The sequence below is a fragment of the Zymoseptoria tritici genome, chromosome 14 (assembly GCF_000219625.1).
Source record: "Zymoseptoria tritici IPO323 chromosome 14, whole genome shotgun sequence".
NCBI lineage: Eukaryota > Fungi > Ascomycota > Dothideomycetes > Mycosphaerellales > Mycosphaerellaceae > Zymoseptoria > Zymoseptoria tritici.
This window is the reverse complement of record NC_018205.1, coordinates 722,916-749,803: the sequence shown is the minus strand read 5'-3', so window position 1 is coordinate 749,803 and position 26,888 is coordinate 722,916. Positions and strand designations below refer to the sequence as shown.

Sequence of the window (26,888 nt, the reverse complement as noted above, 5' to 3'; positions counted from 1 at the left end):
ATCGTATCGATCTACGAGAACGTCTATTTTCTAAAAGGACGCCCTAGGGCTCGCGATACTAAACTAAGGAAGGACCCGGAATAGCCCCCTTCCGGCCCTACTACGGCTACGAATCTGTCCTAGACCCTAAAGGGTCGGGGCGGAGGTCGACTAGGCTAGAGGGGTAGCCGCGGAAACTTCGCCTACTATATAAATAATATATCTACTTCCGGCGTTAATCGTATACTAGCGGGGTATATCGGGGAAGTAAAAGAGTAGCCCTAGTTAAAGTTGTCGGCATATAACTTAGCTCCCTTAAGCTAGGGCCGAAAATAAGAGGGAAGAAGAGGAGACTAGCTATTAACGTCTAGATCCGCGATAGCGACGGTAGGCTCTAGACGCTAATAGCGTTAGTCGACTATAGCGCTTAGATTAACCTTATCTCCTAATATAAGGTCTAATTACTTTATCTCCCGAGTAATAGGGCCCCGGTACTAAAGGTTAAGTTCTTAAACGACTATTAGATAACGGTCTATAAGGGCTACGACCTAATAGTACTAGTAAAGGACTCGAAAGGGGCTAAAAGAGGTATAAACTAGACCTTCTAGGTAGCTACCTTTACCGGATACGATATAGTACTTAGATAGGACTAGATTCTCGTATCTAACCCTCTTATTTATTTCCGGTCGGGGAGATTCGTATAGGCTATAGCCGACGACGAGGGCGACGATACGGAAGAAGAGGACGAGAGTTAGCCCTAAAGAGACTACCCTACTAGTATAGTACTATACGCTATCTTTAGCGGAGAGGCCGTATTCGAATAGGAAGGATAGTTCCTAGTCGGATCGGCGGTATAGGAGGATAAGGAAGACGCCGACATTATCCCTAAAATAGTAGACATTAACGCCCTAGATAGCGCTATTATAGAACCTATAGTAATTTATATCGATAGGGACCGCGACCTAACGGAGGTAGACCTAAATAAGCGATACGAACACTAGATCGTAGCGCTATCGTACTACGAACGCTACCGCGATATATATAAGGATAAACTAGAGCTAAGCGAACTACCGAAATAGGTCTATTAGACTATACTTACCGTCGCCGCGGTAGAATAAGCGGACCTCGACCGCGTCCCCCCTAAATACTACGACTACGACGTATTTAGTAAGGAGCTCGCCGGTATTATAGCCCGTAATAGCTAGTATAACTATATAATTAATATTAAGGAGGGGGAGATACCCCCCTAAATGCCGATATATAACCTCTTATAGAAGGAGCTAGTTATCCTACGCGAGTATATCGATAAGGCCTTAAAGAAGGGCTAGATTAGGCCTAGTAAGAGCCTATACGGGGCGCCTATCCTATTCGTCCCTAAAAAGGACGGCGAGATAAGGCTATATATTAACTATAGGGGATTAAACCGAGTTACTATTAAGAACCGATACCCTCTCCCCCTTATTAGTAAGATACTAGATTACCTAAGTTAGGCCCGAATCTTCTCTAAATTAGACCTAAGGAACGCCTACTATAGGATAAGGATTAAGGAGGGAGACGAGTAGAAGACGGCGTTTAAAATAAGGTACGGCTTATTCGAGTACCTAGTTATACTATTTAGGCTAGCTAATACGCTAGCGACGTTCTAAGCGTATATTAATAAGGCCCTTATAGGGCTTATTAGTACTATCTATATAGTATACCTAGATAATATACTTATCTACTCGAAGAACGAGGAGGAACACCGCTACTACGTTAAATAAGTCCTTAAGCGACTAGAGGAGTAGAAGCTATATATAAAACCCGCGAAGTACGAGTTCTATATAGATCGCGTCGAGTTCTTAGGGTTTATTATTATACTAGGGGGTATAGTTATAGACTAAAGAAGGATCGAAGCTATCTATAAATAGCCTATACCGAAGTCCTATAGGGACGTATAGGTATTCTTAGGGTTCGTAAACTTCTATAGGAGGTTTATATATAGGTACTCAAAGATCGCGAGGCCCCTAAATAATATACTATCCGGTAGCTAGGTTATAGATAAGGGGAAACGAGGGAAGAAGTAGATAGTCCGTAGACCCTTTAAGTAGAATAAGACCTCTAATAGAGCGTTTTTAGACCTAAAATAGACCTTTATAGATATACCTCTACTTTAGTACTTCGATCTATCCCTCCCGATTATAGTTATTATAGATATATTAGATACCGCCTACTCCGGCATCCTCCTCTAGCTAAAAGAGGACGCCGACGGTAACCGCTACTAGTACCTAGTAGCTTATTATTCTAAGAGCTAGGTAGGACCGGAGATCCGGTACTATATACTAGATAAGGAATTAATAGCGATATCGGAGTATTTTAAGATATAGCGGTATTACTTAGAGGGCGCTACCTATCTAATATAGGTAATAACCGACTACTATAACCTACGCTACTTTATAATAACGAAGATACTTAACGGGCGTTAGGCTCGTATTGCCGAGACCCTCGCCGCGTACGACTTCGTTATTAAATATAAGCTAGGGAAATTAAATCCTACGGATAGCTTATTACGCCGCCCTAACTACTTTATAGGCTTTAAGGAAGGCGTAAAGGAAGACGAGCTATAAGGGGCCCTCCCTATCCTTTAATAGTCGCTAAGAACGCTATTCCCGGACGGCTCTACTTTAGACCTATATAAGGCTAGTAATAGCCCTATAGTTATATTAGTATAGGAGCCTAAGGAAGGAATAGGTAGCCCGGAGGGCTACGCGCCTAACGCGTTAGAAGAAATACGATTCTCGATACGCGAATAGAGTATATACGTAGTTTATAGTATCGAGGACGATACCTCGAGTAGAAGCGCTATACGTATTCTATACTACCTCGTTACCGCTACGGCGGAGGGGGAGATAGCGAACTCGGCGGAGCTACCGGCCTTATTCGTTAATCTAATTAGGGATATCTAGTAAGCGGATCCCTTTATTTAGGAACGAAGAAGTTAAATAACCGCGCGAAATTTAGGTATAGCCGCCTTAGCCCTAAAGTAGGCCCTAGGTATACCCGAATTAGACCCGGACCTAGTAGGAGAGGACGACCGGTAGGCGTTTAACTCTAGTAGAATCCTACGGTACGATAGAAAAGTCTACGTTCCTAACGTAGTATCGCTAAGAAGGGAAATCCTTAGAAGGAATTACGACGACCCTACTATAGGCTACTATAGCTACTAACGTACGTAAGAGATTATCGCCTCTAAATACTATTAGAAGGGGCTTACGAACGATATTAATAACTACGTTAGAACCTACGATATATACTAGCGGACTAAGATAAAGTACTATAAGCTATACGGATAGCTATAACCCCTCTCCGTTCCTAATAGACTATAGTAGTTACTATCGATAGACTTTATCGTCGGCTTACTACCGTCTAAGGGATTTAATAGTAAGGTATATAACGCTATATTAGTTATCGTCGACCGGCTTACTAAGTATGTCCGGTACTTCCCTATAAATAATACGATCGACGCTAATACCCTAGGAGACCTAATCTATAACCGAATCGTATATAGGATAGGCCCCCCGGACGATATCGTATCGGATCGAGGATTAATCTTTATAAGTACGTACTAGAGCGCTCTATTCTACTACCTCTCTATTAAGAAACGGCTTAGTACGGCTTTCTACCTATAGACGGACGGCTAGACTAAGCGTATAAACTAGTAGCTCGAGGCTTACCTCCGTATCTACTATAACTAGGACTAAGACGACCAGGCTATCCTTCTCCCTATAGCGGCTTATACCTATAATACTAAGGTCTATTCTAGGTCTAGATTTAGCCTAATAAAGCTCGCTTATAGGTCTAATTTAGGCGCTATTAATAGCGTATTATAAAAGGACTTCCCTACGAAGGGACTAACGTCTAAAGTAAGGTCGCTAGCTAACGCCGCGCGCGAATATCTCGCGAATAGAGCGATAGAGTTTACTAAAGTAAAAGAATACCTAGAGTATATAGCGACCCTTTAGAAGAAGTACTACGATAAGACAACGGTAGAGAAGTTCTATAACGTCGGTAATAGGGTACTACTATTAAGGAAGAATATTAAGACTAGGCGACCCTATTAGAAACTAGATAATAAGTTCCTTAGGCCCTTCTATATTACGGAACGGATTAGGACGTAAGCCTACTACCTCGACCTTCCGCTATCGATAAAGCGGTTCTACTCTATCTTCTACGTATTCCTACTAGAGCTATATCGAGCCCGAGAGGGATACTAACTACCCCTAGTATAGTCCCTCGAGCCTGACGATAATAAGGAAGACGACTAGGAGGTAGAAGGGATTCTAGCTATAAGGGGCGATACGCGGGAAACGAGGGAATATCTAGTACGATAGTTAGGGTACTCCCTAGAACATAACGAGTAGATATCGGCGGAAAATATAGAAGGAGCGAGTAAACTTATTAAAGAGTTTAAAATTAAGTAAGCCCGGCTATAGGCCGAAGGTAGGCCTAAAATAGGCCCGAACACTACTATAGGTAGGTATCCTACGCGACTAAAAAAGAAAAGAACTCGTAGATAAGGTCGTATACTTTTACCTTACCCTCTACGCTAAAAATTAAAAGGCTCTATAGCTAAAAATAAAGAACCGAACTAAGGAGTCTAATATACTAGGCCCCGCTATAGTCTTTAATACTATACCGAGACGGCCGAACAGACTGCACCTTCACGCGGTGGCCGTCGTAAGTACCTTCCTCGGAAGGGAAACTAAGACAGTCTGGAAGAAACCTCCTCGAAAACCTCTCGAAATCCGCCCGAAATCCTTCTCGAAATCCGCCTCGAAATACAAGCTACAGAACAACGGCACGATTCGAACGAACAGCCCTCTACGTTACGAACGAGAAGAAGCAGTCCACTCTATCCTATACGCGCACCTCCTCGAAATCCGAACCGAAATCGCACCTCTTTCCCTCTAGAGATTCGGGTCCTCTACGGAAAAGTGCACTTCAAAGAGCTAGAACAGTCGGTGGAATCTACAACTCTGCGATCAACCTGCGTAGCTGTATACGTTTGGAAGCGGCATGCAGTTCCACAAAGGCGTATTAAGGATAAGAGGGGGCAGCGAGTTGGACAGCTGCTTTCGCACTGCTTTTGCACGGCATTTTGTACGGCATTTGCACTACGTTTCGAATTCGCAGCGTGTGTGCGAAGCGGAAGGATCCGCTGAAAATTCTGCAAAAGCTTGGCGCGAAAATTCTGCAGCCTTGGGCTGCAACACTCGTTTGATTTCCTTTGTCTCGCATTTGTTTAAAGTCCTTTAGCATTGCCTTAGGCACGGGGTCTCCCCTAAGGTCAAAGAATACCGAAAAATCTGATTGTAACTAGATCTACTGCTTTGCCTTTATAGCAAAGCCGTCCTACATAGTCTTGGACTCCGAAAGGACGTAAATGGAACAAACAAACAAACAAACAAACAAATAATACTATACCGATATTATCTATTATACCCTAATGCCCTCTAAAAGAGCCCCGCCTTATACCTATTCTATACTAATAGCCCCTTAAAAGGCCGAATAGCTATAGTATACGAGGCGGAGTATATAAGGGCTTATATCCGCGATAATAAGACGCTCGAAGGGCCCGTCCGTAACGATATTAAATAGCTACTACGACGATATCCCTATACTAGCTATAAACCGCGTCTCCTTACCTATTATATCGGTACGACGAGACCGATAGTAGGCTATCTACTACTCCTCCGTAGGCTTAGAAGTTAAGTCCTTATACTTACGCGTAGGGGGGGGAGCCCTAGTAAAGAACGTAAGAATACGCGCGTAAGTAGGAGTATTTATACCGGCGATAAAGACCTCCTTAATTAGGGACGTAATCTAAGGGTATAGCTTCGCGGCGTAGTTACGAACCGTATTAGTCCGGCGTAGGAGGCGCTTTACGGCGTCGGTCTTTTCTATAGGGTCGTTAGTAGTATTATCGATAGTAATACTAGGGTTCCGCTAAAGGTAATCCTTTATAGTATATTATAGGTAATCGAGAATATTTATAGCGCGGAAGGCCTCCTCCGGTATAGGATAGTAGCGATCGGTCTACTTATTAGTAATATACTACGAGTACTTACTACTCGGATTATCCCTTATATCGTAGTAGGTAGTAATAAGGAGCTATTACGGTACGAGGTTATATTAGCCGATAGGCTAGAGGCGACGGATATAGTTAATATAGGGTAATATACGAGCCGGAGGGCGAGGCTATAGGTAAGGAGGAAGGTAAGGAACGCGAGTAAGCGGAAGGTCGCTTACGGCTATCTCCTTACGAGAATAGAGACCCGTAGGAATCTTCGCCTTTAGAGGAATAGTAATAGGAGGCCCTATCTATATTAGCTTAGTCGTAGGCTAGAATTAGACTAGATATATACCTAAACGCTAGGTAAGGAAGCTATTAGAATTCGACCGAGGTATAGTCCCCGGAGCCTAAGGAGATGTCGGTAGACTATTACCGGCCTCCTAGCTAGTACGCCGATTATAGCTACGATTACGCTAATTAAGGCGCTAGCCCTCGGGGCTATTAATAGCGGGAAAGCTACTCGGAGGACGGCTACTACTACTACTACTACCGCCGGGATAGTTATATACGAAACCCTACTAGCTTATAATAGTAGAAACTCGGCGAGGCGTAGTAGAGTACTAGGGAAGGGGCGGTAACGGAAAGAAGCTATTACTAAATACTCTCCGCGGAAAGTCTTCTTAGATAGATACGAGGAGGAAAGCTAGAGCTAGCTTAATAATGTCGACGGTAGTATCGACGAGGAAGCGAAGGAGGTTAATAAAGAAGGAAGGAAGGAATAAGTAGAACAGCGTAGTTTTATACGTAAGAATATATAGACTACGCCTATAATTAAGGACTCGAATTTACTAATATATTACGAGTATAAGGAGTTACGGGAAGAATTTACGGACAATTACGAGCCTTAGGTATTAGGTAGGTAGCTACGAGACCGGATTTAGGGCTATTTATACTATATAATAGTAGTTAAGAGGCGATACTATAGCGTAGGTACCTAGGGAGGACCTAATAATTAGACTCCTCGGTCCGAGTCTTAGATATAATAGCCGGTAGGCCTAAGCTACGCCGGATATAGGCTAGGGATAGTATTTAGACTATCGAACCCCTCTTTAGTCCCCTTATAAGGACCGGAAACTATAACGACGACGAAACCGGACCTCTACCCCCCCCCCTTTTTTCTACCTATATATATAACTAGATTACTACTAACTCCGTTCTAATAGCCTAGTAGTCGTCGCGTCTATTTAATAGTTTCTCCTTCCGTTAGCTTCCTCTTATAGTGCCCTCGGTTCGAGTCCTCTAGAGAATAGTACGTCTTCGACTAACTTATAGCGCTTCCTTTTTAGTACCGATTTCCGTTTTAGGGAGGCGTTCGGTACTATATTTATATACTAACGCGCGGCTACTTACTCTAACTAATTACGCGCTTTATACGTAAACTAATTTCGTCGCGCCTAGTTAGCTAGAGTAGCGCTTAAACGGACTAACCTACCGGAGATTATATATAAAACACCGCGGTTCGATTCCTTCCCTATTAGTCGGCTTCGAGATATTATTAAGTTTCTTTTTACTATTTTTTCTTTTACGACCTAAGGATAGGCCGCTAGGGGAGGGGGGGATACTATTAGGAAACGACTAGGGTATCGCTACTCTAGGCCTAAATCGGGCCTATTCTAGGCCCGATATAGACCCGATATAGACCCGAGGCTACCCTAAGCGAGGCTTAGCGTATATATTCCCTTTTGTTCCCTTTCGCCTCCCTTCGTTATACTCGGTAGGTAATATAGACATTCGTATATAGACTACTTATATATATTAGTTACTACCTAGTTATACTACCCTTATAATATTAGTATACTAACTATATTACTAACTATATACCGAAATTAACTTATACCTCTCTAGAAGTAATATTCTAACTCCTTAGCTCTATCCGTATCGTCGATAAAGGTTAATAGGTCGGGTTCTATATCTTCGTCCCTACTCTAGTAGTATAGCTTACCTAAAGTAAAGTTCCTTAAAGGATCTTTAAACTTCCTCTATCTCTTCTTCCTCCGACCCCTTTAGTCCGCTAATAGTAAGTACTTCTCCTTAAATAATTTATAAAGCTTCTTCTTATAGTATTTCTTATAATTGTCGCTACTATCTTCCCCTTTCTAAGTATCTATATTAAAAGCTATATTCTTCGTAAGAGGATCTAGTAGTATAGATATACTATAAATATCTCTAAACTTATCCTATATCTTAGAGTAGTACTTTACGAGCTTATTCTACGCTACCTTAAGTACTACGACTATAGCTAGCTTCTAGGGCTAAGTCTTCCTCTTAAGCTTATCGATTATAAGGTTAATAATCTTAAAGAGCCTATTATAGAAGCTAAATACTAGGTAAATAGTAATATCCTTTATTACTCCTAGTATTATTATAGTAAGTATAAAGGATTACGTAAGGTTAATTATATACGTAACCTATAACTACTCGGTATCGCCGAGCCGTAGCTACTAAACGTTTATCCTAGTCGCGTACGTATTAATTATATATCGTAGTCGGCTAGCTCTTAGAAGTATATAGTATATTAAATCCTACCGGGTCTATACGTTCTATAATATCCGGCGTAGCTTAGTAAGATAGCCCTTCTTTTCCTAGCGCCGCGCTAGCGGCTTTAGGGGTCCGGCGATAATCTCTTTTTATATAATCTCGAACTACTCGGTATATTACGAGCTAGCGTTAACGTAGAGGGATAGCTATTAGATCTATTATCTATTAATATAAAACTAGGTACCGACTACGATACTAACTATATATAGAAGACTTACTTTATATAATATAAGTAGAATACCGTAATCCCTATTAGTAATCTATATCCGTCTAGCCTTAGCCCTAGATATTATTATTCGTTAGAGCGAGATTTAAGTATATATATAACGCCTTAATTATAAGTTAAATAATATATAATATATATAGGAAATACTCTAGTAGGGTATAGTCGTTCTCTATAAGTAGCTCTACTCTCTCGAGCACCGGGTCGATATCCTAAATATAGATAGATAGCTTAATAAGTAGGTTCTTAGTAAGGTCCGCGCGTATCTAGAGGATCGTATTTACTCTACTATAGTATTAGTTCGCCGTAGTAGGTACTAGAACTCTCGGACCTATATTAAAGTATATATAGTACTATTATTAGATACGTTATCGGTTATAATACTAACTAGCTTCTTATCTAAGCTAAATATAGAGACTACCTCGTATACTAACTCCCTAAGGTTCTAACCGGTATAGTCTCTAGTAATTAGTAGAAAGTCTAAGAGCTCCTCCTAAAGGGTCTAGTATTTATTAATCTAATAGACCTTAATTATAATAAATAACGCCTTTATTGTCTTCGCTTACTAGCCGTCTATAGATAGGGAAGCTCTACTAATATCCCTAAGCGTAGCCTTTAACTTACTATCCCTATAGGTAAACTATTATATCTTAATACGGGAGGGTTTTATAAGACTTAGGGTATCTTAAAGATATTATACTTACGCTCCTACTAGTATAGTAGCTACGAGACCTAACTAAAGTCTTATATATATGTCTTAATTCGTAAGTCCTAGATTATACTATTTAGAATATATTCTCTTTCTAAATATATAATAGAGAAGGAGGCTTAATACGCTATTTACTAATAATACTATAATTAGTAGGTCGGGGATAAAATATAACGTAGAGCGGGCCTACTAGATCTATAGAGAGTTAGTAGGTAATATATATTCTTAAATGTTTAAAATATATTCCTATTCCCTTTAGCCTTAGATAGGTAGGTAGTAGTAGTAGTAGTAGTAGTAGTAGTAGTAGTAGTAGTAGTAGGTATAATTTTATCTATATACGTACCCGTCGATACTACCCTACCTACTACGCCTATTACGATATATATAGATAGGTTACCTATAGTAGTTTAACCCTATACTCGTTATTATTATTATTAGTATTATCGTCGTTATCGTTATTATCTTAGTTATCCTAGTTATAATTATACGTCTCGATAATAGGGTAGTCTTCTACCCCTAAGATACGATATCTCTACTAAACCTCCTTCTCCTTTCGAGCTATCGTAGTAGGCGTAGTTTTACTTATACGTATCTAATTAAACTAATTAATAAGCTACTACTACTACTACTACTACTACTACTACTACTACTACTACTACTACTACTACTACTACTACTACTACTACTACTACTACTACTACTACTACTACTACTACTACTACTACTACTACTACTACTACTACTACTACTACTACTACTACTACTACTACTACTACTACTACTACTACTACTACTACTACTACTACTACTACTACTACTATAACTATCTACCTTCTCTCTCCTAGCGTATTATTAACGGCGCGATCTAATCGAACCTATTATCGCCTTCTATCCTACTACTACTACTACTACTACTACTACTACTACGCCTTCCTAGCTCTCTCTTTCCCTTTTCTACTATAACGTCCTCTAATAGCCCTCTTACCTATACTAATACCTTATATACCCTTATATATAGTAGAAGATCGCGTTACTAGTCCCTCTTCTTCGTTTTCTACTTCCTTCGTCTCTACGCGTAGGCCTTCTCTATAAGCGCCCTTATTTTCTCCTCTCGGCCCGAGTAATTAGTAGCGGTATTAGTATAACCTACCTTACGAGAGAGTATAACGTCCTTCTCCCGAGTAAACTACTTATATAATACTTTTATATCCTTTATTAAGTATAAGCCGCGGTCCTACGTTACTCGCTCGGTGCCGGTATTAGCGATCTAATCCTCCCGTCGGACTAAACACCGCCTACCTACTTCTTCTAATTAAGCGAAAGTATCGGCCTAGGAGGTAACGAGGGATAAGAGCGTAGTATTAAAGTAGGCGAGCTTATAGTTTAAGGCTACGGATTCGCTAGTAGTCGCGGGGAAGGATAGTAGTAAGGTCTAGAAATAATAGGCGGTCGGGCGGGGTAGTAGTCCGGCGCGGAGTTAGAGAGGTAGACGATATATCTTAGACCGACGAGCGGCTTTCTAGGTCCGAGCTACGGTGTATTTTAACTCTACGGCGCCGAGCTAGGAGGTAGTAGAAGAGCGGTTAAGGAGTATAGTTATGTTCCTATTTTAAAAGAAATTTAGCGCGTTAGTCTTTTTAGTAAGGGGAATAACAATATAATAAAGACGTACTATAATTTACTCGCTAACGCTACGCCTAGATCCGTATACTTCTCGTCCGCGGCCTTAGTCTTAGTCGAGTCTATAGTATCCGGACATCCCTATCCCTCCCTAGCGAAAGCTTACTAAAACGCGGTATACTTCCGTAGCTCCGTAATAGTCTCCGCCGCGGCCTCTATTATCCTATAGGTAAATACGTAAGTATCGGCCTTACGACTCGTAGTTTCCGTTAGAAGTTCTAGCGTAGCGGAGGTATAGTTAGTAGCGTTAAGGAGGGTATCGATTAGAGAGTTATAATTATAAGGAGGTAGAGACCGGAAGAAAAGCGGGAGGAGGACAATACTAAGAAGGGGTAAGATCGCTACTACGGCGATAGAGATTCGCTAGTAGGCTAATCGTCGAGAAGGAGGTAGTAGTAGTAGCGGCGGCCGACCCGAGGTAGGTAGCGTAGCTAAAGGAGTTAGTTTTCGCTATCGTACCGGAGCCGTAGCCGAGGAGGGAGGGTATCTTTCGTATTAATCTATAGACGAGGTAGTAGCGTCTTAAGGAGATAGAGACGTTTTAGGGACTATCCTAGTCGTTAAGGAGGACATAGTTATTAATATAGCTATAATAGCTTCTTCGATAGGTATATAAGTATACTCCTTCGATCGGGGTTCCCTTTTAAACCGTCGGACTACCTCCCTATAGACCTACTTCGGCTACTTCTTCGACTAGCTATCTTCCTCTCCTTTCTTCCTCTCCTCCTAGACCTCCTCCGTCCTCCCTTATTACTATTATCTCTACCTCGAATACTACCGCTATAATTATTACTCTCTCTATTATCTTTATCCCCCTAAAGCGAGGAATAGAAACCTCCTACTTACTAGGACTAACCGCTAGTATAAATAGACTAACTATAATAGCTACTTAAATAAGGTAATAAATAAGTTAATAAGCGTACTATATATTACGGGAAGGTAGGCAATAAGTACGTCTATCTCGTTAAGATCCTAATATTGTTATCGTTACTAGTATTATCGTTACTAGTATTATCGTTACTAGCGTTATCGTTACTAATATCGCTCTTACTATACTAAAGTTTAATATTAGAGTTAATGTTAGTTCTAATAGTCGTTATAGGGAGGGTATAAAGGCTACTAGGGTTTAGATATATAGTATTATTATTATTAGTACTATAGGTACTACGGCGGTAGCGGCGGCGGTAGAGGTAGTAGTTACGCGGTAGAAGTAGGTCTCTAATCCTAGTAGCTATAACTAGGCTACTACTATTAAGGGCTCGGAGGACGTCCCTTACGATTCCGATTTAAATCTTCGACGTCCTTACTCTTACTCGCCGAAGCCGTATTCTTCTTCCTTCTCGACGACGACGACGACGAAGCTAGAGATTTGCCGGTACCTAGTCCCGAATTTAATAGGGCTTATTTGTTCGTATTCCTCGATTAAAGGAGATTTATAGTCCTCTTCCTCTCCGCTCGAAGGTAATCGACTTCGGCGAGTACTTCGTCTTTAGTTATCTTAGGGGTAGCGGTAGCGGAGGAGGAGGAGGAGACGGTTAGGTTATTTTACGGGGTCGTCGGTAGTCTTATTAGGGTAGACGATAAGGCTAAGGGACGTCGTTAGTCGGTCCGGTTCGGCGTAGTAGTTATAGTAGTAGCGTAGTAGTTAATATTATTTAGCGGCCGAGAACTAGAGTAGTAGTTTATAAGTAGTATATACGGTATAGAGATAAAGTTATTAAAATAAAGAAGAAGGAGCGAGATAAAGTAAAGTAGAATAATAAAGTAGATAGGAACAGGTTTATTTAAGTTCTTCCGTATAAAAATTATTTTATTTAGTCGCGTATCGCGAGCGTAGACGGTTATATAGACCGGGAATATAGAAGATATTAGGGTAATAGCCGTAAACATAGGAGATGTTAGGGTAGAGGACGTAGATATATAAGATATTAGGGTAGAGGACGTAGATATATAAGATATTAGGGTAGTAGCCGTAGACATAGGAGATGTTAGGGTAGACGGGAGTCTATTAAGGAGGTTACTCTAATAACGTTACACTAGTAGTCTTTAGAGCTGGAAACGGAACTGTCTCCGCTTTTAAGAACTGATGATGCCTGGAAGAATTTATTGATGCCTGATCTGATCCTCAAGCTTGCCCGAATCTCGTCTCACCACCACTCACCACCACTCCCACCTTCACCACACTTCATAGGTTACTCCGGCCATCAGTATCCCATCGAAATCCAGTGACATGATCTCCTTCGGTGATGAAGAAATGAGGACACCTCGTGCTTCAGATCCAGATCAGGCAAGCGCGCTGTCCCTTCCATCCTTCTCTCCCGTCATCACCAATCGTGTTGCTGCTCACGAGGATCCCTGCTCGTCAACAATTGTTGCGGAATTCTTCGCCCAGCCGACCATGGCCTGTCTTCCAAGGTTATATCTTCCATGTCACGCTCTTATTGCAACACGATTCACCTCCCATTTGGTATGAAGAACCAGCCTCCGCGGCCCTCCGTTAAGCGTCCGTACAAGTCGGCCGCAGCTCTGGTCGTCGTTACCGCCAACGGTCTCGGGTCTGTTGCGGCTCCCAAGGCTGGCTTGCGTACTGTTGTTGAAGTAGACGAGTCCGATGTCGAGGCGTCCGTGGAGGAGTCAGTCGTGGAGGAGGACTTCCTAGCGGACCTCGACGGCGACTCCATCACCACAGCCCACGACGCCGAGGCCGTTGTCCCCTTCTCCCACATCCTCACCCCGCAGAAGAAGAAGAGGAAGATCACCACCACTCTCACCGCTGTGCCCGCCACCCCTACGGTCTACAAGCCCGTCAAGACCTCCGTGCCCGCCGCTCACCAGCCCGTCAACACCTCTCTGCCCGTGGACACCTTCGCCACCGTCACCGCAGAGCCCACCTTCCTGCACTGGTTCCACGACCCCTCTTCCATTACCCTCCCCTCCCTCCAGGCTAACTCCTTCCACTACGTCAAATCCCACCGCGGGGTTTTTGTCGTGGTGGCAGGAGGCGGACTTGAAATCCAAGGCCCAGGCGTATGCTGAGATGATGATGATGACTCCTTCTGTGAAGAAGACGGACAACAAGACGGGTAAGAAGACTGTCGGCAACAAGAAGAAGACTATCGGCAACAACAAGAAGAAGAAGACTGTCCTGTTTCGTTCTACTTCGGTTCGTTCTACCGAGGAGGAGGATGCTGGCGATGAGGTGTGTGGTTGATTGGGATTGAGGTCTCTCGAAAAGGGAGCGGGGTGGGGAGTTGACAAGGTGCTGCCTACGTATGGTGTTTGTGGTTTTCTTTTGTTTTGCGACATGGTTCTCTTCGAGTGGCATGGGATGGAAAGAAAGGGATACGATCTACAACGCCCCACCGTCGCCGAGCTCACCCTGCAAGCCAAAGAAGCGCTGGACGTGGCGCACGACGCGCGGCGCGGTTCGCGCTGCTAGGAGCGTTCGCCGCTTGGGGGAGAGAAGATGAAGACTTACAGCAATAAAGAGAATCAGGCGCCTGGTAAGTGAGATCGAGTCGACCTGGCAGCGGTGATTTGATGTCGTGGGTATGAATGAGGTGGCTGATTGCCTCGCAGCAGCGGCAAGCACATCGACCAGCAGCAACATCATCACGTGGGTACCCTGTCCTCCCTGTCCTGGAGCCTACAACGACGACGACAACGATAACGAATGTGCCCAAGCCGTCCATTCCAGATAGATCTCCCAAACGACGACATCACCCCTCCGCACCGTCCACAACCTCCACAGCTCCACCCTCCGCATCATCCACCAAAACCCAACACCACCACCATCATCCCAAACCGGCCCTCCAACCCTAACCCCAGCCTCAATCCAAGACGAGAACCCCTCTTCCCCCCCTCCCCCGCAACCACCACAGCCACAGCACCGACATCGAAATCCTCCAATCCGCCGGTCGACAAGCATGTCTCAAACGAGGTCTCACTCCCGCAACGCCGTGTAATGTGGGAAGGCCGAGAGTCAAGTTGGGGTTTTTGACGGAAAGTCCGGCGAGGAAGGGGTGGGGTGGGTGGGGTGGGTGGGAGGTGTGTGGTGGGCGAGGCGAGGCGAGGCGGAACACTTGTGTTGTGGGTGTGTGTGTGTGTGTGTGTGTGTGTGTTTGTTGTGTTGTACGGAACTGGGTCGGTCGGTCGGTCGGTCGATGGAGCGCGAGGTGTGCGGGCAGGAAATGAATGAGTGGCCGGTGGCATTGACTCTCTCTGTCTCTCTCTCTCTCTCTCTCTCTCTCACACACACACACACACACACGGCGTTAGGGAAAGCAAAGTGCGGGAGAGACTGGATTTGATGTGGAGATGGTTTATCGTGGTGTGCTTGGGCGAGAGGCGGAACAGTTGTGTTATGTGTGTGTGTGTGTGTGTGTGTGTGTGTGTGTGTGTGTGTTGTACGGAATTGGATCGACCAGTCGATGGAGCGCGAAGTGTGTGTCAGAATAAACAAGCGAATTGAATCAAATTTGGCGTTCGTTCCCGATTGCACGAAGTAAGACTCTTCAGGTCTGGCACGGTCCATTCGCAGGAGATCATCAGACCGGACGATGGAGTGCGGCAGACGCAGTGTGTGGAATGCTGAGGTCTTCTTCGATGGCCGCCTCTTCGAGTTTGATGTCGTCGTCTGGGAAGAAGATGCTGCCTTCTCATCGGAAGAGGCGGAATTGCTTTCGTGATCGAAGGCGAGGCGGCCCTGAGGTGCGCTGTCGGAGTCTTCATTCATGAAGAGAGCGCCTTGTTTCGCCATCCTGTCGCGTGGATGGGGTTGGAGTACGTGACACCCACCCACCTCTCCTGGCATGCATGCTTTGCAATTTTAGGATGGTTTTTTGCAACACTCGTCTGCATTGCGACCCACAAAGGTCATGTTCGAGATGCCCCCGCCCGCCCAATGCAATTGCTCTATTACAGGTCCAGCAATTCCCATCAAAAGCTTCCCTGCTGCGAGGGAGAGACGACTTCCTTGATGCTCGGTGCTGAAATCAAAGACCATTCGTCTGCGGTGAGATTGAGACTCACGTCAACGTGTGTGTGATGTCGCAGGCCTGGGAGATGGATACCTGACGCAAGTCACAGTCACCTTGCCCGGTCAGTCGACTGCATAGCATGCGACTTGCTCGGTGCCGATGAGATGATGGATCATGCTCGAAGATCGTCGCTACACGGAAGGAGGTCGGGTTTCGTCCTCCAAATGAAAGAAGACACCGTGTGCCTTACTCCGATGGAAGGCTGTTGTGTAAGTTGCTGGAATCCATGTGAAGATAGGTCGTACGAACAAGCGGACATGGTTCGATCGACGCCCTCCATGTTCATAACCAGCCACTATACACGACAGCTGGTACGCGGCTGGTCCGAAGAAGTCCGGATGCCCAAATGCTTTGGTTTTTGAAATCTGCTGTATTAAACAAAGACGGAGCTATCTGCTACGCATTGTAGTGTCACAAGCCGGATGTCCACAACAATGTACATTCATGCCAGTCCATCGATTTACGGTATCTCCGAAAGTAGGTTCACGCCGGAAACAGATTCTTCGCCAACCAGCGAGGAAGGAAGAGCATCTATGATGGCCCTAGCAAGCAAGAGCAGAACATGGAATCTGGAATACAAACAGGTTGGAACATGCAAATCGTAAGTCCTTGTTGCTATGGCTTTGTCAATGTACTCCCACTCTTGATGTCAGTCTCTCCTCTCGCAGGCCGAGCGAGGGGATAATGGCTCACCTCTCCCATCGTAGTTATCGCTCCAAACTGGCTTATTAGCATCGACTCTGTAGCCAATGTTAGGTCCGTCGTGCCAACCGCGAATGGATTCCCACAGCTGATGCACTCTCTTTCCGTTTTGACGAAAGTCCTTCGACTCCTGACATTTTTCCGCTCTACTATCGTCATCTCTCCGACGTTCAATCCGGCTTTTGTTTCCAAGATCGGTTGGATCCCGCATTGCACCCTCTGGGCAGCTCGTAGCGCTTGGTGGTCCGCCCCGAGTTTGGCGACTTGAAGTCTCATTCTACGCAGCAAAGCGTCGAACAATTCTTGAACGCTTGCTTGTTAGTCGTTCATATCCTCCTCGCGATTGCCCGTAGGGTTGGGTTTTTCAGCTGTCGTACCAGTAGGTGCAGTGGCGGATGGCTGGATCGCTGAGATGGTGAACGTGAGAGCTTGTCCTCAGTGTCGTTGGGCTTTGAGACCGAGAGCTCCTGGACAACTTCCTGCGCAATTTGCTCGCTAGAGATCAGACGCCGTCGCGGTACACGGAGAGAATCGCTCGCCTCTAGACCGGTCGGGCGTGTATGTCCATGACGATAAAGAGAGACCAAGGCGAGGGCAGATCATCATCGACTTGATTTGTTTCCATGGCGCCCTTCGGAGGCCCAACTTCCGCGCCAAATGTTGTGTCCAGTTCTGCGTATCTTGGCATGCGCAATCTCCCACTCCGATGTACCTCGAGGAGTACGGCTAAATTTCGCAGGAACGTCGTCATCTTTCGGAGAAGTGCCGGTGCGCGGACAACGCATGCCTGCTGCGGCCTGTAGAGTGTGAAGTGACCCCGCGTGTACGGCGGAAAAAGGCTGCGGTGGAGATGGCGAGACATCGTGGCGGTGGTGGTAGGAGACGAGCTTTGACGTTGTTCGTGTTCTGCACGTGCGTAGATGTGGCGTGTAATCGCAGTGGAGACGGTGGTGGGTGAGATGGGCGCGATGGGCGAGGCGAGCCTTGTAGCGGAAGATGTCGAGCAGGTGACAGCTAGGGAATCGAGTTTTGTACTGCTTCCTCCGAGGTAGACCAGAACTCGACTTCCAATGAAAAGAGACACCGTGCCTCACTCCGATGAAAGGCTGTTGTGCGAGGAGGTTGGAGAGTTGCTGGAAGGGAATGTAGGAAAAGGTAGGTCGTCCCTGAAGCGGGCACGTTCGATCGGTGCGGGCTCCCTGTCCGCATCTCTAGAAAGAGAAAATCAAAGGCAATCGCTTTGGTTGTCCCGAGCATTCCCACCGAAAGGGCGAAAACATCATCATCCTCTCAGACTGTCGAGCGTTTGAAGTGGTAGTAGGGGACTTTGGCGAGTGAGCTCTCTGTATTCGCACACCGGTTAGTAATGGAGCGGTAGAGGTAAGTATACGAGCTCACATACTAGGAGCCTGGTTCTCTTCATCACCCGACCAAACCCACCGATGCAAGACCCCCATCCCGCCGACGATGTGGGGTGGGGAGGAGGGGGAGTACGAGAGGAGGGACGAGGAGTGGGTATACGGGTGTTGGTGGGCAGGGGACTGGGAGGGGGAGAGGGACGACGGGCACGGCGAGGGGTGCGGGTGGGGCATGATATCTGCTTCTCCTCTCAAGCAGTGCTGATCGTATGGCATTTGAATTCTGTCAAAATGGGAAATGCTGCGAAATATGGTTGATGTTTGTTCCAGATCCACGAAGAAGACGTCAAGTCGTGACATGAGCTGCAATCAACTGTTGCCTTACAACAGCGCATCGTGACCACCGCCAAAGGATGCAAGAGCTAAGTGAGCTGCACATGTTCTTGGGCGATCGATCAAGGCAGCGGGACATCCTGGAGTGGAGAAACAGTGCGTGAATCGCTGAAGCGGGTGGGTTGTTGCTGTCGAGCTCGGCAGAAAGGCGGAGTATCCGAAGGACACCAAACTGCCCAATATCCACTCCACTACACCGCAACGGCCGAAGAGTACGGCCGGATTGTCCGCTGCAATGGACTGCTGGGAGAAATCAAGGATTGGCATTTCAAAAAGTGTATCGATCGTGTCCGGCTGTGTTCGGAACTGTGCTGCGACGGTCCGAGCAAACGAGTCTGGTGGCGGACGCTAAAGTCGACGACGAGGATGAGATGCAGGGCCTGTTCGGCGGCGGCAAGCACCAATTCCCAACGACCGTTGGATGTGTCCAGCCAAGTTTTCACCACCTCTTTGCACGTGTCCCACCACCATCTCCTTTTTGCACCATCTCCTTCTGCGGAATCTCCTTCTGCACCATCTCTTTCAGTCTGGACCATCTCCTTCTGCATCATTGTCCGAGTTTCCTACACCCGGAGTGTGAAGTTGTGGGATTCGCGGATTCATTGTCGCCGGGCAGGGACTGCGGTGGAGTCGCTTGTTGCTCGACAGTCCGCAAGAGAGATGAGGTAAGAGGCGAACAGCAAGAACTTTGTCCTTTGATTGGCGATATTCCAACTCGCGTGCGAAATATGTCTGTTGTGCCACCGTGGCCGTGTCCATCGCCGAAAGTTTCCGGTCTCGAGATGTGCGGAGTTCTGTGTCGCGCGGTAGGATCTTCCAGACTGCTTCGACGGTATCGTGTTTCAACACTGGTTCAGATGCTCTTAAAGCACCGGTGACACGTACATTTCCGCCGCGCTCGAAGTTCTTCTTCGTTCTCGATGATTGCTCGATTCGTAGTCTGTGGAAGACGATGTGGGCTGGGAGTGTGCCGGAGTGCTGTCCACTAGCTGAGTGATTCCGAGAACATGGCTCGTTGTACGCTCGAAGGCTCGGCGAGGGCCTTGCGCTTGCGGAGCGCGGGTGTAGCGGTCGCCCATAAGGCGGATGGGTGGGCGGTGTTGTCGTTGTCGCCGGCGATGAGCCTCGCGGTCGCGGAGCGGGTAAGTCGCTGGCTTGGAGGCATTTGTCGATGATGGCTATGCGGAAAGTGCTCTGTTGATAGGTAAAGGTCGTGGTGGCATTGAGGTGAGATGTAGGCGGCGCGGCGGTGTTGCTTTGAGCTGGTGTGAGTCAGCGTTCCCCGCGCTAGCTTGATTAGGAATGCGCAGAAATCGGCAGCCCAGACCGGGCCCGAAGATCCTTGTCCCTCGGATAAATTTCCGCGCGGCAGGTCGATATGCTCGCCCGTTGAATCGCCGCCTTCAATACGGTCGAGAATCGTACAACGCACAGCCCTCTCCTACACGCCGCGCGCAGAATCCTCGGTCTCTGCTTGTCCGCAGCCACATCGAGGACCGACTACCGTTGGCATTCCTCCTGCTTTTTTGTGTACGCATCGCACGCCATCATCGAAGGATGCGGGATCCGACAATGGGCTCAAGATCACTGAGTGGCTGGATTTGAAGAGCACAAAGCCAACAAATGTCTTTCGAGAGACATGTCCGCGTTCTCGACAGCTAACAGCAGACCCGCTGTCGACTCCGCCGCAGCTCAACGAAGGATTCACATGTCTCAGGACATACGCCGCAAGTCTCCACTGTCGCTTCAGTACCCACGATTGCGGAGGTGCAAGTTGATCGACCCGAGATCGGTCATCTGCCACTCCTCATCATAGCGAACTCCTTGTGCGCAAGGTCTGGGCGTTCGGGAATCAGCTGAAGCATTGCTGCTTCGTTTTCGGCTGTAGCGAAATGCTTATTATCAAGTTGTTCCATCTGATTGAGGGTTGAGACTTTCCTGCCGAGTCGCCCGCTGCTACAAAGCGCCCTTCTTGTGTCTGATGCTTCACTAGGTGGCCATTCTTAAGATTAAAGTTCAGGTAAGTGCGATTATTCTAGTTCTAGGGACGAAGCGGAGGCTTTTCTCTAAGAAAGCCGCTTTCGGGCGGAAAGCCGCGGAGGATGCTTTGCCGTTAAACTTGCTCTCTACACCGTGATTTTGATGCGTGCTGGTTGACTTTTTAACAAGCTTATGCTCCACAATAAGTGTGATCTTGATTCGTTTTAGCTGGTGGTCTGAACTAAGCGTACCTCGAAACTCAATTAGGAGTAGATTTTGTGTGTGAGACCTTTAAGTAAGCGAGGAGAGAGTGGGGAGAGAGAGGGAGAGAGAGGGAGTAAGAGAGAGAGAGCGAGCCGGCGTAAGCAATCGATCAAGGCCGGGAGATGTGGAGAGATGACATGTTTTGGGATGTTTTGACATAGATTCTGTTTTCTATGGATTCAATTTCCCTCTTCCCTCGTATAATGAAATGTTTTAACATAGATTCCGCTTCCCTCTTTCCTCGTACGAAAATGGTGGCAACTTGCGCAAGATGCCTCTCGTCGGGGACGAGCTGTGTTCCTCCAAGACCGTTAGCAGGAGCTACGAAAGAGGGTCGACAGGAAAAGAACATACCCTCAACCTGATTAATCAGGCACCTTAACAATTTCTTAGACCATCCTATCTACTCTTTCAATCTCTAGAACTGTTTCGCCTCTTCTTCTAAATCCACACTTCCATTCTCCTCCGCGCCAGCATAGAACACGACCGAGATGCCCGACACTCTCTTATCCCCCGCCTGCCTTAGATCCCACACATCCTCTGCCTGCAGGAATTCCGGCACCGTGAACCCACTCGGCAGTAGGGTGCGTTTGACGCTGTACGCGCGGTCTAGGTCGCACCGGCGGGCGAAGTACCATCCCGTTCTCAAAGGCACTTAGGGCGGTGGGCGGAAGCCCGAGGTGTAGACGAACGATGACTCGTCAAAGTGGGAGGCACGATGAGTAGCGGCGTTGGATGGCGGTTGGCCTCCTCGCTTAATGATTCTGTGTGTTGGTGTGGGACCTTTGAACTTGACGGGGCGGTGGTCGATGACGAAATGTTGGTCTTGCTTGATAGGACGACGTTCTTTTGATTTGATGTTAGCATCTGGTTTGATGTCCTTATCCGAGTTGCTGTCCTCATATGGCTTGAATGGTTTGTCCTCATCTGAGCTAGTGTCCTCATCTGGATTGATGTCCACATCTGGATTGATGTTCGCCGTCGTAGTGGTGAGGTTGTCGAATGCGGCCATGGGTTCGGCGGGCAGCTCGACGGGCGGTGGAACCATAATGTGTGTTGGATTGGTGGCCGGGAAAGTCGTATTGAGCAAAGATGGATGTTGAAGATGGACGGTTGTGGCAATGATAACTTCTCAACAAGAGAAAGGGCGAGAAGTTATTATAGTCATGTCCTAATCGGCAAGGTGAGTGCCATCATTACCTCACCATCAATCATCATCACTCCCGCCGTCGCACTCAGCGCTAGCGGGTCATGGGATAATAGGATTGTACATGGTCGAGGTGACACACGACGACAACGCTGATCCTGCAACCGAGATGAGTCTCCAGCTGCTGCATAGACCTTGCTCCCATTCCCACCCGCACCGCCCATTCCGCCCACTCGATCTGCTCTACCCCCACGTCGGCCAACCTGACATCTGCGTAGTCGGCGCGGTGCATCGACTGCAGCCGGCCAGCAGCGTCGCAGGCGGCAGGGGCTCCTGCGCCGCGTGTGGCCATGCACTCTGCGGCTCGCGCGACTATTGCTCGGAGCCGTTGAAGGTTTCATTGTGAAAGTTGAGATAAATGAAGGAGAGAGCCGTTCGTTCACAACACCTCAGTCGCCGAAGAACCCAGCAAGAACCTCAGTCTTTCCAGCACTCGGCATCTTTCTCGAGTGCTGTGGAACAAGGGACTGCGTCGCCCGATCTGTACGTGTGCGTCTGCTCGATCAAAATACCCGAAGCTGTCGTGCATGCAACCAATGTTCCACACCTCGGACCCTGTGCAATCCGTGGCGTTCTTTAGCCAATTCGGCCGTGTTTTGCTGTTTTCCCCCTCCTCTTCCCCCGCTTGCCGATCTCGACGTCTGAACCGGCCATGATGGTGAATTTTCGAAAACTTGATATCCTGCACGAAGCGCAGCCTGTATGGCTTTGCAATTGCTGGTGGAAGTGATCTTGAGGTCAATCCACAGCCGCATGCGAGTCGAGGTGCGATTCTGAGATGTCGCCGTCGCCGTCGTCTGTGGCCAGTGGGCGTTTTTGGACTAAAGGAGGTGGAAATCGCTGGTGTCTCCTACACAAAGGATGATCAGCGTGTCTCGTTTACCCTCATCAAACAGACGCGCAGGTCGCGCCGTGATGTTGGTGTTAGTGGTGAATCTGCAGAGGGCCGATTGATTCAGCTGCAGGGCTCCGGCTTGGGGGTGGGCTTTTGGATTAATTAGTTGTGAGACAACACAACGTCGCGCATGTATGATAATTACATTGCTGTGACCGCAATCACTTTTTCTATCGATCCCACTAAACAGATTAATGTATATCGGTTGTGGTGGTGGTGTTGATGTTGGTGGGTTTACAGAAGGTCACTTTTCAGCCATTATTCATCAGACCGGTGGATGTAGCTTGAGGATCAGGCAGAAATTAAGGCATCAACATAACACGTGACGAGGACTACATTCACTCGAGTTCTCCTCCCGCGAAGGTCGGCGTCTGTAAGTTATGCGCACCACCCGCCTCTACCGTTATGCATGCGGCAAGCCATCCTTTCGATTCGTCGCTGATTTACTTGGAGGATAGAGTTTCAGAGTATCCTCGGTCGCATGCCTCGCCGCGCCTCGACACCAATCCATGCCTGACCGCTGAGCATTCCGGAGCGAGTTCATCGACAACCCGAAGAGACGCGAGACGAGATTTGCGTCTACAACATCTGAAGCCAAGAACTCGGTGATCCGATTGTCTACGCCTCTACAGTCTTCATTTGTACAGCTCTCCCGCACGGGTACGGAACGACACGAAGCAACTTGTGGAGGCTTCTCTACAGCACGACGGTGCTGCGAAGATCGAAGATGGTCAAATGCGGGAAGAGAAGAGCGCGGGATCACATCAAGAGAAGGATTTGTACGGACTCGCATCTGAGCGGACAGGTCAGTTCTGGACTGGTCGTCGGCCGGCACCAAGAAGTACTACAACACTCATACTATCCGAGAACAATGCCTCCGTTCTCCGGTTGCGAGAAATGGATAATTCAGGACTCAATCACATTCCAAGTCGTCCGCCTTCGCTGTAACGGGCCACGATTCAAGGTCAGCGAAACTTTTTGACGAGTTTCTCGCGCATTGGCACAACCTTATGAAAGGGACTCCGGGAACCGGACGAGGCCATGTCTGCGAGTCACAGACTGAGTGATACCGCGAGCTCGAATCGATTTGGTGAGCATGCAGTGGGCATCATTGCGCGGCGTGAGGCTGTGCTCAAAGTCTCTCTGCAGCAGCGATAATCTGAAGTTGAAGAGGACGAGCAGCGGTGAAGTTGCTGAGAACGAGGAGAAAGATGGGAACGCGTATGCACGTTCGTCCGACGGCGTCTTCCATTGGCATTCGATCGCGCACGTTGAGGTCGCGATGGCTGTGAAAGCGCAGCGTGGCATCAGAACTGCTCGCTTTCCTCGACTCCATCGCATCCTTTCTCAAGCTCATCGCCACCGGCGTCGACTTGCCGACCAAGTTTCTGGATTTCTGGTCACCGAAGTCAGATTGTCTATCAAGCTCATGGATGTCGAAACCAAGTTGACCATTGTCTGTCGCAGCCAACTTGCCCGTCATCTTTTGAAGTCAGCTTGATCTACAGCATCGCGCGAAGCGTGACGTGCAAGACGACGCATGCAGTCTCGCCAAGAATTACTAAGTTCCAGAAGCTGGGGCGCCCCGCTTCCTTCCGCATTCCGGCTCATGCGCGCCGCAAACAACAAACGTCTGCATTGCTCATTGTCGATGCGTCCTTTGCCTTGCAAGTACGCCTCCTCCGCCTCACAAGTACCGCCGAGCACCTGCTGATTTTGATCAGGTCCCCAGCTCAACGACCCTACACCTCTCTCAGATTCATCGAAATCCAAACATCTCGAAAGTTGCTTGCCGGGTCCTTTGGAGCCCGCTCGTCGGCGTCCAAATCCACGGTGTCGGAGATTTCGGTAAGAGTCTGCTCCGGGATGTATTCCTGCCGATGGCGGGGACTTGACAGCAGCGCAGCTCTGCGCCTCGAGAGGCTCGCAAGGAGCCGCTTGGTCTCGGTGCGCTGCTCGCGGAGCAGTACGGCGGTGTCTTGAAGTTCTTGATACCCAGAAATGAGGGGACGCTGGGCGTTGAGGTCGGTCACGAGATTTGCGTTGTAGATCAACGTCGACCTTTCTTGCGGCGCCCAGACTTGCGCATTGCGAGATGCCATAGCACCACTTCGGAGTGTATCGATGCTCTCCGTGAAACCTCGCAACTCTCTCGCTGTTGTAGTCGGCAAGCAACTTTCGAAAGGCTGAAGGCCATGTTGCGGAATCTGCGCGATGAGACGAAGGAGTATACTCTAGACGAAAGCGGCGGATACTTCCGCCTCCAGCGTCCAGATCCTCCTGGTTTGCGGGCACAAGAAAAGGCAGTCTTCACGATCATACTGTTGATATTCTGCGCTTTCGTCGGCCTTTGGACCCGGCAATGAACTATTCAAAGCAAGAGTGGCGGGGATCTGGCTCGAAGTCTTTCATCGCCGGAGATACCGGAAGAGTGATATTCTGACAGGCACCGTTGCAATCGCGCGCCGTCTTCCATCGGCCGTCAAAGGCTGTCGAAAAAATGGGAAATGCGAGCAGGGTGCCTGTCTTAATTAAGGTGCGGCATGCGGCACCGATCTGGCGAGTATGCGGAGCTTGATGATCCGTTGGACTCGTCGGAGGAGAGAGCCCAGAGCAGAGTGCATCAAGACACAAACTCTTTTTTCGGCTTCCTTATACGCCTATGGCAATGATGGGGCATAATATGCCAGGGCGCCGTGCTGTCGGTGGAACTCCTCACAAACGTCGACCTTTGCTTTGCTACACGGACCTTGCAACGAACCGGACACAGATAAAAGCCATCGGCAAGAGCAAATCGACTCCTGCAAAGCATATCTTGCCAGCCAGCGTCGTCTCGCTACTCGGTCCGCAAGTGACAAATCCATCGAAGATGAACTTGGCCGTCTCGAGCTGCGGCTGAAGGATCTCGAAGCAGAACCAGTCAAGATTTCTCAAAACCGTCTTCAGGTGGTCCAGCGGCACATGCAGCGTCTGGCCGGGTTCATTGCTGCGAGAAGTTCCGAGTATGATGGGGAGATTTCGTCTCTCGCCATTTGAGTCAAATGTGTGTCGCAGCGGTGGACGATTCATATGGCCTTCTTACTAGGAGGCAAGGAACGGTACGGCTTGGCTTCAATGGCTTGCATTCAAAGCAGAGAAGCGTGGACCTTCTTGGGAAGAGCCGGCGATGATCGAGACGAAGAAAGACCCTAATCAAGTGCGCATGGCGGACTGGGCGGCTGTCTGGGGAAGCTATTTGCGTCAATCTTCATCCTTTCCCATCGTCCACACCCAAGCTAAACCTTTGCCTCTCACGTCTGACCCTTGTGGACTGCCGAATATATAGTGGGCAGGCAAGTTCGTATTCGTGAATCTTTTGCAGCCCAGGTAGTCGTATAAGTCTTTGTAAGCCCGGGCCGCATATCGTTTTTTGCGGTCGGGACGCATAAACCTTTCCAGGCCCAGGACGCATAAACTCTTTTACAGCCCAGGCCGCATAACTTTTTTTGCAGCCCGGACAGGGTGTCGCAATACTTTGTTCCAGCACCACAGGTGGGTAGAACGTTAGTAAGGTAGAACTACCTCGTTCTACCTCGGCTCTGTCAGCATATTCTACGTCTCAATACCACCTTACATAGCAGACCTTTCCTCGTGCGGATTTCGCACCGTTATGGCCCCAGTTGTACCGTCAAGCAGGTCCGCTCTTCTGCTCGAGAGGAAAGGTACACCCAACTCTCCAACTACGGAAAGCAAAGCGGAGGGCAAAGCAGGAGGTGAGAAGTCACTGCGGTTGAACCCAAGACTGCGTGATGTCCTCTGACTAGTAAGTCCGG

General features: G+C 47.6%; 4 protein-coding genes across 4 annotated transcripts; 2 read left to right on the top strand and 2 right to left on the bottom strand.

Annotated features, from left to right (window-relative positions):
• Positions 1 to 13,665: 13,665 nt before the first annotated feature.
• MYCGRDRAFT_97616 (uncharacterized protein) lies at positions 13,666 to 14,677 on the top strand (the record flags this gene model as incomplete). Its single annotated transcript, XM_003847396.1, has 3 exons — positions 13,666 to 14,265; positions 14,318 to 14,437; positions 14,558 to 14,677. 3 exons carry the CDS (start codon positions 13,666 to 13,668, stop codon positions 14,675 to 14,677), a joined length of 840 nt encoding a protein of 279 aa, XP_003847444.1.
• Positions 14,678 to 18,381: 3,704 nt separating this feature from the next.
• Positions 18,382 to 18,896, top strand: MYCGRDRAFT_83120 (uncharacterized protein; the record flags this gene model as incomplete). Its single annotated transcript, XM_003847397.1, has 1 exon — positions 18,382 to 18,896. A coding segment is annotated over one exon (267 nt), but the record flags the coding sequence as incomplete, so codon positions are not given.
• Positions 18,897 to 21,392: 2,496 nt separating this feature from the next.
• On the bottom strand, positions 21,393 to 22,022 carry MYCGRDRAFT_97615 (uncharacterized protein; the record flags this gene model as incomplete). Its single annotated transcript, XM_003847395.1, has 2 exons — positions 21,393 to 21,570; positions 21,667 to 22,022. The coding sequence occupies 2 exons, from the start codon at positions 22,020 to 22,022 to the stop codon at positions 21,393 to 21,395; spliced, it is 534 nt and encodes a 177-aa protein (XP_003847443.1).
• Positions 22,023 to 24,540: 2,518 nt separating this feature from the next.
• On the bottom strand, positions 24,541 to 25,360 carry MYCGRDRAFT_83119 (uncharacterized protein; the record flags this gene model as incomplete). Its single annotated transcript, XM_003847394.1, has 3 exons — positions 24,541 to 24,620; positions 24,715 to 24,747; positions 24,801 to 25,360. One exon carries the CDS (start codon positions 25,176 to 25,178, stop codon positions 24,819 to 24,821), a length of 360 nt encoding a protein of 119 aa, XP_003847442.1.
• Positions 25,361 to 26,888: the final 1,528 nt, after the last annotated feature.